Source organism: Apodemus sylvaticus, chromosome 2 (genome assembly GCF_947179515.1).
Source record: "Apodemus sylvaticus chromosome 2, mApoSyl1.1, whole genome shotgun sequence".
NCBI lineage: Eukaryota > Metazoa > Chordata > Mammalia > Rodentia > Muridae > Apodemus > Apodemus sylvaticus.
The window spans coordinates 78,638,996-78,654,676 of NC_067473.1; the positions used below are offsets into that span (position 1 = coordinate 78,638,996).

Sequence of the window (15,681 nt, forward strand, 5' to 3'; positions counted from 1 at the left end):
TGGAGGCTGAGACTGGTGTAAACAGGGCACTGTGCTGCAGAGTTTCTTCCTTGGAAGCAGAGGCTATTGGAGACACAGCAGCATGTTTCCAGGGAGTATCAGTTAGATAACGGGTCAGGAAATGAAGCAGAGTTTGATATATTAACTAGGAAGTAGCAAAGGAAACCAGGCATGTATTTTATTTGTTATTATTTCCCTAATATCCTCAATTATGTGGCTCTCCCATCAGAGGATCCGATCTGTTTGCCGGTGATGTTGGTGTCCCCATTGGTTTTGGAAGCTGCGTAACAGACCCAGGCCATCAGGAATAATGTGATTTTTTTTTCTGTTTGTCCCCAGGCCTGTCCCAGGCTCTCTATCATCTCTACTCCATCTCCACAACAGACAGAGGCAGCCCATGCCGGCCTCCATGCCTGGAACCCTGCCCAACCCCACCATGCCAGGATCTTCTGCCGTCTTGATGCCTGTAAGCATTTTGTGGGGAGGGGAGGGCTAGTACTGAAGTCCTAGAGAGGAAATTAGGCGCTGAGAGCTGAGCTGCCTGGGAAGAGGGCAGCTGCCTCTGAGTGCGTTTGAGCTGGAGACAGGTTGCATAGGGTATCCAGGGGCCCATCCTTAAGCGTTTCCCTGTCCTTTGGGGCCTTGCTGTGGGGCAGGGTCTATTCTACCTGTTAGTGGCAAATGAGCCTGCCACAATGAAGGAATGGAATTTGTTCAGGAAGATATTGTTTTATAGCTATAGTCATCCCTTTCTCTGGGATTCCACACCTATAATTCCGCCAACCAGAAACTGAAAATATTGTTTACAAAAAAATAAACCACATATTTTCTTAACATGTGCAGACTTTTTTCCTTGTTACTATTCTAGAGCATTGCAGTTTAACAGCTCCTTACAGAGCATTATTATTGTATTAGGATATGATGATACAGAATAAATGGGAGGGATATGCAGAGTATATGCAAATACTGTGCCATCTACTACAAAGGACTTGAGCAGTTACAGATTTTAGCCTCAAAGTAGAAACTGGTGTTCTAGTGCTAATTCCGGGGAGGGGGGGGAATTAATGGATGACTACAGTCCCATGTCCGCATCTTGAATTGTACACAGGTCATCAAATGGGCAGTGATGATTCTAGACACAACCCAGGGCATTAATTACAATGATTACATATAATAGCTGGGAATCTGGATTTGTGATTTTTTTTTCTGTTTGTCATGTTCTATAAATGGTAGCACTTACTGCCTGGTTGCTATATGCTGATCACTTTGCAAGCACATCTCAGCACATGAAACAGTACTCCAGGGAGGTCTAGGATGGCCCCCATCTTTTGAGAGAAGGAAGTTATGCCAGTGACCTGCTCATCTGAGAAACAGAGCAGCTGGATTTTGAACTCAGTAATCCTGGCTCCACAGTCTGCTCTTTCAACTACAAAACGACAGGCACATTCTGTTTTCATTCACAGCAAATCGCTGAGGTACAGACTTGTATACTGATGTCACAGATGAGAAAAATGGGGGCTCAAAGAACTCCTTTCCTGGCTAAGGATGTATATCTGATAGACAAGAGAGTCAAGGTCTAAATCTAAGTAGCCAGGCTCCTAACTTATTGATTTTTATTTAAAATAGACTCTTACTATATAGATCAGGATAGCTTTGAACTTATCTCTGTCTCCTAGTGCTAGGAGGCATACACCATTACACCTGACCTTAAGAGTCTCCACTCTTGATGAGCATATTGTACATGCTGCTTCTCCTTTGACAACATGGGGAGCTATAGTGGAGCAGAAGTCTTGCTCCCCTTCTATAAAGCATTCTCCCTTTCCTAATCGTTGCTGGCAGTCTGTTTTGAAGGACAGGATTATGGGGACTTCTGGAAGCCCTAGAAGCAGTAGGACAACCCAGTTAGCACAACAACACACTGAGCATGGTTGAAAGTTGTAAGTGGAGCCCACACTTCACTTCACATCAAAGAGCTCAGATTATTCCTATTGAGCTAGTGGCCCAGTTTTCTGTGAAGTAGGCTGAGGAATGAAGAGCATATGGGCTCAGTTTAGACAAATGGACCTGCCTACTACAAATGCTCTCTGATCCAGGCTGGAGGCATCTTGCAAACTTGTGCTAGAGGATAGATAGAGGAGCTGCTTGTTCTCCCTAGACTGGTTGACAGAGGAGAATAGAACTATTTAGACATAAATCCCTGGTTTTGTTCAGCTCAACTATTTGCATGGAGATTTCAGCCACAAGCTGATTTCACTCATCTTCTATGTCCTACTTGCCCAAAATAATTTTCTTTTCAGAATTTCTAAACAGTAACTAGAAAAATGTCACTACAGGGATTTTTTTAAATTCCTATATAGTTAAGCTGTCATTTCTAGGGATGAGGTGGGAGCCAGATGCCCTGAAAACCTACTATACTTTCTATTTAATCCCATCACACAGCTTGACCCACTGAGAACATTTCTATCTAAAAGATTTCTATCCTGAAAGCAAAAGAATCAAGTGAATGGGCAAGAACCTGCATAGACAAAAAGTAAGGAATGTGCCCCTGCAGAAGTTCCCAAGCCATCCGTCCACAGCACGGCTTGCCTGCCATGACAGCTGTGTCATCCCAGAACACTGATTCTCAGTGAGGGCGGGAGGGTGATTTTTCCCCTCAGCGAATATTAGGTAGTATCTGTTGGTTGTCATAGGACAAATGAGATAGGAAGTATGGTGTTTAATGGGTAGGGGCTATGGATGCTGTTACACATCTCAGAATATACAGGCCACTCAACCTAGAACTATTTGACTTAACAATAATACTGAGCTTCAAGGATGTAAAGCTATTCATAAAAACTGAAGTAAAATCTCAGAGAAATTATTCTTAGGATCCCCAGGCCCTAGATCTAGTTTCACCTTCCTCAGTCATGTTACCACCTCCTGTGCTTCTGGGACATGGTCTTCTAGATAGTCAGTCAAAGGTTGTCAATCAAGGGCTGCTTCTTCCCTTAGACTGGGACCCTGGGAAACCTTGAGGCCCTGAGCATCAAAGTTTCCATTATCTTTAGGTGAAGGTGATATTCTTAACTGTTTCCTGATGTATGTTGCCTAGATCCAAAGTACATAATGTATCTATCCATTCATCCATCCATGCATCTACCCAGTCATTTATGCACCTTGTTGAGCACTGTCCATGTGCCACAAACTACTAGACACTTCCCTGGAGGGAAGGCAAGTGCGGCCTTCAATGACTTCCTGAGGAATGATGTCCTATTATCTTGACAGTCAAATGCCTTCATAATTTGGGAAACTGCACACCTATTTCTCATTAGAAAAGATTAGTAACCTGGAACCACTCTAGCTCTTGCTCTCGAGTGTGAGAAGAGAGGGGAACCCTCCATATGGGTGTTTTGTTCAGTTGGAGATTTGAGCCAGGGCCTCCTTAGGTTTAGTGAGGCTCTACCACTGAGCTACAGCCTAACCCTGGCCTGAGTCATTTACTCCTGGTGGGAAACCGCTGCCGGGCATTCAGCAAGGCCATTCAGCTTCCTGTCAGCTCTTTAAAGTTAGGGTTACAGTGCAGACAGGACGCTGGCACAGCAAAGCCCAGGAGGCTTGTTTGGAAGTGATGCTTGCTCATAGTCTGTCTACCTGACAGAAAATCCACGGTTTTCTTTTTAACAGATACAGGAAGCAGCCCGTTCAGAACCAGTATTTTGTGTAATGGAGTAGACACAAGCCTAACTACTTGGGGAAGTGAACTGGACTGCTGACTCCTCAGTAGGCAGCCACAAGCGGGTTGCCCTCACCCCGGTGTAGCTAGAAGAGTCCATCCTTCTAGACAATGGAAGGCAAGCTCACCTGGGATTTAATTCCCCTCTCTATAAGAGTCCTCATTGGAATAGAAGGCCTAATGCTGTTCCACTCCTCTTATCACTCAGTCTCAGGGTGAAAGTTCTAAGTAAGGCACATTTCTTGAATTCTTCACAACTTCATTACAACCTGCAAATGTTCTTAATGATACTCAACTTAAGAGCACTTAAAGCGGGTTAAATGGTAAATTTTATGTTAAGTGTGTTTTATCACAACTCAAATGATTTAAAAACAGAGCCCATTTGCCTCCTGGAGAGGTAGCCAACACACTGAGCGGACGTTTTATTTTGCTGAATTATCAAGGCCTCAGGAAATTGGCCTTCATTACCTTCTCTTGACACCTTTCCCACACCCCTGCTGGATAACAGGTCAGCTGATCCAGGCAGAGAAAAGGCTGGGTTCCCACCTCAGAAGAAAGCTTTTAGCTGGCACCACCCAACTGCACAGAACAGCCTACTAACCAGATGCCCATGCCAGGGGTCAATAGGAAGGAAATCACAGTTGCTGAACCTTAGCGACCTAAGTGACCTTTCCACAGCCATTTAACTGAGATCATTCTCAAGCTTGCCCCTTGGGGAAGTTCCCACACTCCCATTTTGAACTTTCATCCATAAGAAACTCCACTTTCCAAAACCACATTGGATTTGGAGTACCTCTAGATTTCTAAGCACATTTCTACCCTTTGGTAGAAATACATCAAAGCATCAATTGGTCCCCAACAGAAAGTTTGGTTATTTTCTTTGAAAAGTATTAATTTTCTCCTTAACAGAAAACATCATATGTATTCCTTCTGTGCTGACACAGAAATTTTGCTATGCAAGTTGATTAATCTATAAATTCAAAATCTGAAACTTTTTGAGGTCAGGAGCACTACAATTTAATACATTAACTACAGGTTTTATATATAAGAGGTAGCAGAAATATTAATGGGTTTTATGTTTAGACAGATTCCATTCCCTCGATATCTCATGCACGTGTTAATGTTCCAATGTCCCAGAAGTTCTAAAACTGATAAAGAGATTTATTTCATAGTATCTCAGATAGTGACCTCAAAACCCTGAGGATGCCAGAGGTCTGACCCTGCTGTTAATTCTAAACAATGGGGTAGGGTAGCAAGAGGGCATGTAAGTGAGGCTGTTCTCCTGTGATGTGTAATCCCACGCCCCAGCTTCTTTCTGTTTTCCAGAAAGCCTAAGCCTGTTGTAGAGCCCTGACACTACAGCTGTGTGGAATCTTGGCCAGCTTAAGAGCAGGAGATAGGCTAGGGGCAGCTACACCATGTCTATTGAGCAGGGGTAGTCGTGCTGGTTAAGGCTCTGGCTTTGGTTTTGGTTTTAAGATGTGATATTACTGTGTAGTTCGGACTGGCCTAGAATTCCCTATGTAGCCTAGAGTGACCTCCAAGTTACGATTCTCCCGCCTTTGCCTACCAAGTGCAGAGATTACTGGGCTGAGCCACATGCTCTGAGCTGTTTTGATTGTGTTAATGCACTGTACCAGTAGAGAGAAGCACTACAGGGGACAGAACTGCTTTAAAATTAAATTTATTTTTTATTGCCAAATCATTCATGTTTACTATATAAAATTTCAGGTAAACTAATGCCAAAGGCATCCTAAGGTAACTATTTGGTATATGATATAATCTTTTAACATCTATGCATATATTATTCTTTATAGCAACAAAAAATAAATATGATTAGTGGTGGTTTAAAGTGTGTAGTGAGGTAGAAACATTTGGTAGTTTTCTTTGGCAGTGTCTGCCAGGCCAGGTGATCCTTTTTTGGCATCATGAATCTTCTACAGAGCACACAGAACTGGGACATTCTTTAATGTGCTCATGTTCAATATTCATAAGTGTATTATTCCCTGCACTAAGCCTGCGGTTTCTTGGCTGTTCAATGAAATTCTTCATGACCTCCTGAGACCGTAAGCAAAGCAAAGCAAGGTACAACTTTGCAGCCTCCACTGACCTTCTCCTTCTTCTAATTGTGTTACTTTCCTTTTTCTTAGATGGAGAGACAGATGTCAGTGAACTCCAGCATCATGGGCATGCAAGGTCCAAACCTCAGTAACCCCTGTGCTTCTCCCCAAGTCCAGCCAATGCATTCAGAAGCCAAAATGGTAAGAATGTCAGTCATCCTTTCATTACATCATGCGTGGTAGGAACACTGAGCTCTGTTCTGACTCCAAACCTCAGTTAGGAGAGCACTCACCTTGGTTCTGGTGAACAGGTATTTCTCTGGAAAGATGGGTGAGAGACTGGCTTTGTCTTCCAGGTATTTGTTACAGGTTTTCTGCGTCAGCTAATCAGGTCCCAAGTATGTGATTGGCAAGTGATGTTAAGGATGAGGGTGTTGAGAAATTTGGAGAAGTGCCCAACTGCGTGTTTATGTGCTCATTGTGTGAAGAAACAAAATATGGAACTCTATATCCTAGTTACAGCTTCTGATGTTACTCTTCCTACCCAATTAAGACACATTTAATTCCCAAGTGTCCACAGTTTTAGGAACAGTGTATTATTATTGTTGTTCTTGCTGCTGCTGCTGTTGTTTTTATTTGTCATAGTTTTTAGGTGTAACACTCTTTGAAAGGTTGGGAGTCTTGTTTCTGGCCATCTGTACTTGAAAGGCATGACAACACTTGCCAATCTTCAGTGACCTTTAACCCTTGATGGTTAGGGACAGTGAGACCAGTCTTCCAATACTTCAAGATGGATCTACGTTGTCTGTACTCTACTAGGTGTTCATAAAGCAAGTTCTCATCTGCCTTGCCAATATAAAGTGGACTTTCTGAGAATATTTAGCAGAGTTACAGGAAGTAGCACATTCATTTCTAATATAGTTAAATTTACACAGATGACTGGAAATTCAGTACAGCATTTCTTTTCCTTTTCTTTCTTGATTGTATCAGATAAGGGTAGTGATTTCTAGCAGCGGGCATGCATCTGGAATGCTGGTGGGTAGCGTGGACTGTGTATGACAATTGTTGCGAGGATGCTGTGGACCATTCTGAAAGCCATCCCATGCTACATGGGCTTGGAATCTGTCCTAATATAACACACACACACACACACACACACACATGCTGCTTTGTCACTGCTTTGGGGAACCTCGCCTGTCTGACCTGTAATTTCTTGACCTTAGGAATCAACTGAATCCCCAGTTCCAGCAACCCTGAGCAAATGAAAGCTATGGTGGAGAGAGCTCTCTCTGCTCTGCCCCAGGCCCTCTGATGTGCCAGATGGCACAGTGTCCACAGCAAAGCTTGCTAAGTCTTTTTGGAATTGGCAAATATTTTTCAACTCAACTGCCACAGAGCCAAACCAAATACTTGCTGGCAAAATAAAGTTCAAGTTGGCATCTGTTTTGGAGACCGGAGTAAAGCCATTTACTCCCCCCCCCCCCCTTTTTGAAGGAAAGTAAAAATGAGCTATAAAGGTGCTTAAGAAGAAACAAAATGAAACCATTTGTATGTGTAGGAGTAAATGTGTCGGGGCTGGGTCTGACACCTTCTGTTCTCAGCTAAAGGATCCCTCAGTCTTCGTCCTTGCCATGAAATCTGTGTCCTTGCAGACAAACTGGAGGTGGAATGTAAAAATATGATTTCAAACCATGTATCCCTGACAATTGATTATTACTGGGTCTTAAAAGCACAATTTAACAAATAAATAAATAAATAAATAAATAACAGGAAAAGAAGATGCCACCTCTCTTCTTGCTGCCACAGAAGGAAAATACTTCCACAGGTGGTACAGGCTTATAATTATTTACATGCATGAACTGAATCACATGATATGGCAAATTAGCTCTGAGTAATGTCAGCTGGGAGCAAAAGGGAACTGCCGTGTCCTTATAAAAATAGTGTTACCCCACAAATGTTTGCTGAGTTAAATGCATGGAGTAAGCACCCCTCTGCTGATTCATGTTCTAAGTGAATAAATATTTCCAGGCTGGTGATGTCTGGACTCATGAACTTGATCTCGGAATCTGTGCCTGAGAAGCAGGCTTTTCTCTTTGCCCCCAGTTGTTACCTCTGCTGCCCCTGCAGTGACCAAGACACTGTTCCCAGAGGGAAAACAGCAGTGTTGGCTGCTAACATTTGGAAGAATAGCTTTCCCGTAGCAGCTTGGAAAAGTGTCAGGTGGACTTGATCACGGCGGGCATCATTTCTACTCTTACTGTGTTTTGCCAACTACTTGCTCCGTTATAGCCGTCTTTATAGCCATCTTTAAGCGTACAGAGTTCTCTAGCAGCTTTTGGGCTGCGCAGATGAAAAGATTTGATGAAATACCAAGCATTCAAGGGGGAAAAAAAAGTCTTCCATGATTTTAATGTCAGCCAGAGCCTCCCCAGGTTTCTCTGAACTACAGGCTTTGTTGTTCTATGCCTAATTTTCTTCCTGTGTGAGACTGGAATGGATTCCAGATTTCAATGGAGACTCTTGTTTCACTGTTTTCAAGGACTTTTCCTAAGGTCACACAGGGGCTTTTGTGATGAATGTCCTCGGCAGGGTGTGCTCTCAGAACACACTAGCAAACAGCTACTGAGGAGGAGCCAGCCTCACCTCACCACTGCAGCCTGACTCTCCTGAGGATGTGGTGTCGCAGGCAGCACTTCAGAATCCCCATTGGTTCCTGACAAAAGCCATCATCCTGAACCCGGAGGTGGACAAAATCACGAGACGGCTTATTTCAATGTATAGCTTTGCTAGAGGCCCACTGACCAGGAACTGCCCATTAGAGTGGATCTGCTTCCCTTGCTGGACATCACCTGTTCTCTGGTAACAAAAAACAAAACTGAGGTTCTTGCCAAACTCAGAACTGTACTAATTTGGGGCAGCTTGACTAAAAGGCACGTGTGCTAATCTTTGATGTATTGTACCTACCTTCATCATAACACTGGTTAAAAGTACAGGTTCTGAAGCTGGTGGCGAGCGGGGGTCACAGTTTTACACGTGCATACATACATATAGGCTTTCTTTTGGTGATCATGATTGAGCTGAAGTCACTGGAACCCTCCCAACTTTCTAATTATTCTAAATTATGAGATCTTTCCATGGATTCTTGGGTTCTGGGTGTCTTAGTTGGAAGTGGGGTCTGTGAAAATGCAAGTCATTAGGTACTTGTAGGGGGAGCGAGGGAGGGCATAGATTGTTTTTGGAGGGGAAACCAGGAAAGGGGATAACATTTGAAATGTAAATTAAGAAAATATCTAATTTTAAGAAACATTAAAGAGGAATGGAAAGAAGTGGGGAGGATTGGACTGAGCATGAGGAGAGAGAAAAGGGGAAAGATGGAAAAGGAGACAGAGAAGGTAAGGCAAATACAAGGCATCATGGGACAGGCAATAGTTCCAGTCTACAGCACAGAACTGAGTAGGAGTACGTGAGAGAGATGTTCTCAGTCAGAACAAATGGCTCCTCTCCTTCTCTGCAGGCTTTTGCTTCTTTTTCTTTTCCTTTTTTAGAGTGGTCCTGGGGACTACATCTCCAGGTCTTCAACTCATCAAGTAGCCCAGGCTGGCTTCAAACTTTTGATTCTCTTGACTCAACTTCCCAAGTGTGTGAGGTTTAGATTTCTTTTTGTGGGAATTAGACAAATTATATCTAGCTTTGGGTGGGATTATGTTGTAAAGGAATCTGCAGTAAGTCTGGAGGCCGAATGCAGTGTGGGAACTTGTCTGTGTCCCTGTCTTGCATCTTACCATAGATTAGGTGACTCCCACGGTGTAGAAGCTAGGTAAAAGGAAGGATAGCCTAGGGCCAGCTGCTCTCAGAGGCTCTGGCTGCTCTGTCCATTTTACCTTCAGTGTGAACAGGGTTAATGAAGGTGGAGGATAGTGCTTCCAGGAATAGAGTTGTGTATGACTATGTCTGCCTCTGTCCCCAGAAAACATGACAGAACATATTGCCCCTACTTGATAGCATGGGAAAAGAGGTTTAAAAACTGGCTTAATGACACATTATTTAGAAAAAAAAATGGTTCTTGCTCATGAGAATTCTAAAGGCAAAGATATGTTTTGTTTTGTTTTGTTTTGTTTTGACACAGAGTCTCATATAGCCTAGCTGGCCTCAGACTTCCTAGGTAGCCTAGGTAGATCACTTTTTACTTTGAAACTGCCTGGCTCCATCTATTTGAATGCTGGGATTAGAGATGTGCACCCTCCTGCCTGACTTAATGCCATGCTTGGAACTGAACCCAAGGCTTCATGGGTACTGTCCAAATGCCATAGCCCAACGACAAAACTTTCGATACAACACTGAACTTTAGGATACAAATATGACAGAGCTACCAGATGTCAGTAGCTATCAGATTAAATTAAATTCCTTTAGTGTTCATTTATACATAGATGGTGCAGGCAAGGTTAGTTTGCACCTCTGAATCAACATGATAGATTCAGTGTCCCCTCCATGTATCAATGATAGATTCAGTGTCCCCTCCATGTATCAATGATAGATTCAGTGTCCCCTCCATGTATCAAAGCCTGGTGGTCTCCCTCACTGATGCAATCCTGTTGCTCCTCACCCAACCCACTTTGTTGCCATTTTTTATAATTTATATACACATCTCCCTCACTTGATTAACCAGAAGCTCCTCAGAAAGACTCCCTGAACTATGAAAGCCCCTTGAATCATAAAAGGCTCGTGAATGAAAACAGAATGTAACTAGACTGTCTAAAGTGCAGTTTAAACTATGCAAGGAGCCAACATTACCAAGGAGACAGTGAGATGGAGCTGACAGAGAATAAGGATAGGGCCGAGGAGAGAAAAAAACCACAGACATTCTAAACTAAGTGATGCGCTTGTAAGGAATAGCCAGCCAAATTTAATATTTTTGGAAAGCTATCTCAACAATGCCCATCTTGCTTTCCTCTTGAGAGGAAAGCAGTAATATGTATGTTCTTTAGAAACAGAGGTTGGAATGATGCCATTCCTCTCCTAGGGATTGGAAGCAAGCTATAGCCAGTGATGTTTCTCCCATCATGATGGACTGACTGGTCATGCTGGAATTCACTCATTGATAGTTAATAGTTCATCTATAAACGTGATGGTTATTAATTGAATAACTACTTAAATATGTGCGTGTGAGAATGAACACGGAAATAAAAGACTGGAGAGGCAAGACGGTTAGGGGATGGGGGCACTGAGGCAAGTCTTTGATGAAGCACACGGCTGGGCTCCATTTTTCTGGCCTGTAGTTTTCGGCCTGGCTTGTGCTTTTGCTGCCTGGCACCACTGGGAAAGCAGCAGTAGCAGTGCTATCATTTCCCAGTGGCCTCCTCCTCCCCGGCCTCGCACTCATGGAGAATTAGGGTGGTATAGTGAGCAGGCCTTGCTTAAACACTCACTTTGTTTTGAATGTCAACCTGGGTGTGTTTGTGTTTGCCTTTCCCTCCCTAATTATCAAGTGGGGTGACTGTTTGCCCTGTGGTGCCCCTTGGCCACCCACTGTCCAACAGATAAATCACAGACAAACCCAGCTCCCTGTGGAGTTGCCCGGAGAGTTTGTACCCATGAAAAAGCAACCCCCTGGTAGCATCTCCCTGGTACCCCTCAGAACAGGAGGCCTGTTGGCTTCAGTCATTCCCCAGCTCCATTTCCTAAAAGTGCAGGAGTGAATGGGCGTGACTGACTCCCTGTCTGCTGCACCAAAGCTTCCCGGCGGGGCAGGAAGTGCTGTTGACTCTAAGGAAGCTCTCATTAACTTTTGAGTCATGCTAGCGGCCATGTGTCCCTGCAGCTAGTAATCAAAACACGATGATGGACTGGACTAAGTGACCATACATTTTTTTTCCCGAATCCTCTTGCTCTGCTCTTCTGAAAACCACTGCCCAAGAAGCAGACTAATAGGAGTTATGTAAGATTCCATGAGAATGTTTTCGCTAATACATTCAGCGTGTCTCATTTTATAGGCAATTTGCCCCCTTAGAGTCCCGTGGTAGAAAATAGTAATTGTCAGCGTTAATTAAGCACTTGTTTTGTATGTGGCAGGAAAGATGGGAAGCATGCTGTAATGTCTTCTCGTTTAACCCTTTGACAATCTGGTGAGAGCCGTGTTTTGAAAGCACAGGCAGCTGAAAGGACACAGTGCTGACCCGTGAACACCCCACCCCACCCCTACCCCACCCCTTCCAGTCTTGTCTGTGGAGAGCCCTTTACAAACTTCAAGGTGTTTTCAAATGCATGATGCCACGAGAACTTCTCCGGAGCCCTGAACATCCTCGTTTTACAGACCCAGAGCTTAAGAGACCCTTCCAACTGCACACTACAGGACCTACGGTCACAGGTCTGGGTTCAGGTCTCCTTTGATGTTTCCCTCTCCCTGCTATGACTCTATGGCTGTGGCGGGCCACCTCCTGTTTCCCCAGGCAAGCTGCATAACAAAGCTTTGTCGTATAAACCCAGAACTGCTTGGCTTATTGTATCTGTTCAGTTCTCTAGGCCTCTCCAAATCCCAGAGAAAAGGCTTCTCCACAGTTCTGTGTAGCTAAGACAGGTTAGCGCTTATTGTCTACTGTTGTTAACGAGCTAAACAGCATCGGACTGAAAGTAGAGAGCTCCTATCTATTGGTTGAGAGCAGGACCTGTCATCTGCTCCTTCAATGGACCCATTTACTGTGTATTGGGTGTGTGTGTGTCATGTCAGTTGTCAAATAAAATGTAAATGCTTAGATTCTGAGGCCACTGATAATTCCAAAGGGACAGAATGAGTTCTGACAGCATTTTGTTCCCTGTGGGTCAGACTCCAACCCCAAGAGGGCACTTCTCTTGAAATCAAGAATTAGAGTTTATCAACAAATTACAAAGCACAATGAGACTTGGGAATATTTTAGGGAAATTTAATAAACAATGGTCTGAGGTTCAAGTCAATAACTTGTCTAAGGTCACAAACTGTCACAGGAGAAAGACTTGGCCAGGATTCCTGATTTCCAAGTTGAATGAAGCTCCCTCTCTGTGTGCTAGTCTGTAGCTGTTAGGGCAAGCTAGTTGCTGGCTAGAGGTAGGGTGCTTTCCAAGATGTCCCCCCGCTCTTGGAGTTCTTACTGCGGACAGCAATGCTGTAAAGCACACGGAGAGAGGAGAGGCTGTGCTTCCCTTTCATGTCACTAGGAAATAAAATAAAGCATCTTGTGGCCCAAAGGTGTGGGCCCCATATTCTGGCCGCTGATGAGACTTTGTTGTGAAGACCTGGGAGTATCACATCATCCCAGTTTACAAGCCAGCCTAGGAATCCATACCAGAGTTTTATCTCTCGACATCTAGTAAAAATTGTCTAGATCTTTGCCCGTAATAACCTATGTCCCCTGTCTCATCATTTTCTTCGTGGAGCTCCTGTGGATCTGGCTTGGCTCTTTGAAGTTCTGAACCATGTTGGCTAAGGACTGAGGCTGCTAAAGCATGCAGGGATGTTGAAAAGAAAGAAGCTCAACTGGGGGGTGGTAGCACACACTTACTGTTCCAGCACTAAGGAGACCAAGGCAGGAGTCTCCCCGCAAGCTTGAGGCCAGACCAGACTATGGAGGTCCTGTCTCTAGAAAAAAAATTCTCAGGCCTGGAGAGATGATGGTTCAGTGGTTAAGAGCACTGGCTGCTCTTTCAGAGGATGCAAGTTCAATCCCCAGTATCCATGGTGGCTTACAACGGTCTGTAACACTAATTCTAGAGAATCTGATGCTGTCTTCTGGTTTTCACAGGCATCCAGCATGTACATGATACATAGACGCACGTGCAAGCAAAACACTCATACTCAAAATAAGAAAAAAGAAAGAGTCTTCCAGTCAGCTCCATCTCTGGTCTGGCTCTCCCTGCACCCATACTCCTAGAACTCACTGTCTTCTGGGTTTTATTTCTTTCTCTTTCTGCCAGAATCCACCCTGGTTTGGTCACCATGACAATAGGTGAAATACAATCTCCATTGCTCATGGCCTCTTGTCACGGAGCCCAGCACGTGCATTGCTGAGTCTTGTTTTTGTATTAGTTTAATGTTCCTGAGCCTGAAGTCAGCCACATCTGGACAAGGAACACACAGTCTGGTTGGGAACATTCCCTGTCAAAACTCTCGGGCGTGTCTTCCCTGTGTATCTGTGTACGTGTGCACACACGTGTTTCCTTGTCTGCTTTGGAACACTGTGCAAACAAACTCTGCTTGTGTCACAGAAACCAAGGAGAAAAGAAGAAAGCCAAGCAGATCAGCTTATAGGCAAATTCTGCTCCGCAGAGATAGAGTTCAGTTTATTTTCTCGGGAGTAGGTATAATTTACACTTTCCAAAAGTTTGGCCAGCACAGCTAATAACAAAAGTTTGCTTTGTACTTTAGGATTCTTTACTTTATTTTATTTTTTTTAGCATGCTTAAGACAGAAGAGTTGTGTGAGAAAACTCAGACTTAGGAGTAAGCGGAGCTACAGTGTTGATTTTAAGCAAGGTTTTCTTAATGAAGCAAAAGGGATTTAATCATCACGTCTAAAGTAAAGGAGTACATTTTCCTCCACTGGCATCCTTTTAAAATTCTCTTTGTATCCCATTCATTTGAAAAGCAAGCTCAAAGTACTATGTGACATTCGTCTTAACATGAACTCAAAGTATCACAAGGTTCTTAACATTGAGTTCCACCAACACAGGCATACGTCAACTGAGTTCATTTCCAAATTCTCTATGTAGTCACTAGAATGGAGGATGTGTTTAAATGATTGCACAACTGTGACTTCGTGCCCTCAGACAGGCAAGTAGGGAACAAGCTTGTATCATCACCCGGGGCCTGAGCAGTGCGGGACACACAGCATTTCAGAGCCTGTAAGGGTTTCTCTTGAACTGCTTTGCAGACCATCTCCTGGTGGCCTTACAGGGAAACAGGTTGCATTGTGTTAGGCAAGGCTTTGGCTCTTGGTCATCCCAGCACCTTCTTCACCCACTTTCCCAGTGCCCTGCCCAGCATCTGGCTGCCTATTTACTTCTGTCCTTTCTGCTTACAGTCCCCTAGAGTTGTGTAAACTCCTTCTTATCAGACTCTGCTCAAGTGTACCATCTCCCGTAAGTCTTTTCAGCTTCACCAGGGGCCAGAAGTCATAGTTTCTCTGAGGATGGACTCAGCTTGGCATGTTTCTCCTGTTCTCGCCAAGAAGCCCTCACTGACCATTGTCAGCTTTCCTGCCCGTGTCACTCTGTACATGCCTTAGAACATAGGACAATTTGACTTTGTCCCATATCCCTAGTTTGCTATATTGTTACACACTTTGCCTTCCTAGTAAATATTGTTTAAGAAAATGGAGGGGAAAGTGCAAATAAGTTCAAGGTATTCCTGTGACCTAATATGTCATCCAAGATGGTGGCTCTTCATTTGCTCATTTATTTTATTTTTTAAGTTTTAGGCAGGAGGCAAGCTTTTAATGTAACTATTCAGCCCACAAATGGTAAATTTTCAAGACCCAGACAAGCCTGTGACAGGGTGATGTTTGGCATGTCTTTCCCACAACTCACCAATTATCTATGTGAGTTGCTGGGGTCTACCAACCCCTGCCAAGGACAACACTTGCCAGAGAGGTCCATTGAGACACCATCTGAAGGTGAGATGGCCTGAAGTCAAGAGCCTTGACACTTTAGTATTGAAATCTTATTAAGACAGAATTCAAGGAAAACATGTAGATTCGTAGATTCCCGGATAGCTTGAGTTATATTTAATATATGATAGTAAAATTTTGGAAACATGTTAACATTAACTTTTTCTTTTTCCCTTTTTATGTGAACTTGGCATCTCCCTCCATAGGTAGTAACCTATGCTTTAAGGTTTTAATATTATGAGGGTTTTCTTCTATCATGAAGTGTCTTTCATAAA

General features: G+C 43.7%; 1 protein-coding gene across 1 annotated transcript in view; it reads left to right on the forward strand.

Moving 5' to 3' along the window:
* Creb5 (cAMP responsive element binding protein 5) overlaps positions 1–15,681 on the forward strand; it is a 312,730-nt gene that overhangs the window by 220,962 nt on the left and 76,087 nt on the right. The window contains exons 5-6 of the mRNA XM_052173760.1: positions 340–466; positions 5,863–5,973. Coding sequence (XP_052029720.1) covers positions 340–466; positions 5,863–5,973 — 238 coding nt within the window. The remainder of the gene's footprint in view (positions 1–339; positions 467–5,862; positions 5,974–15,681) is intronic.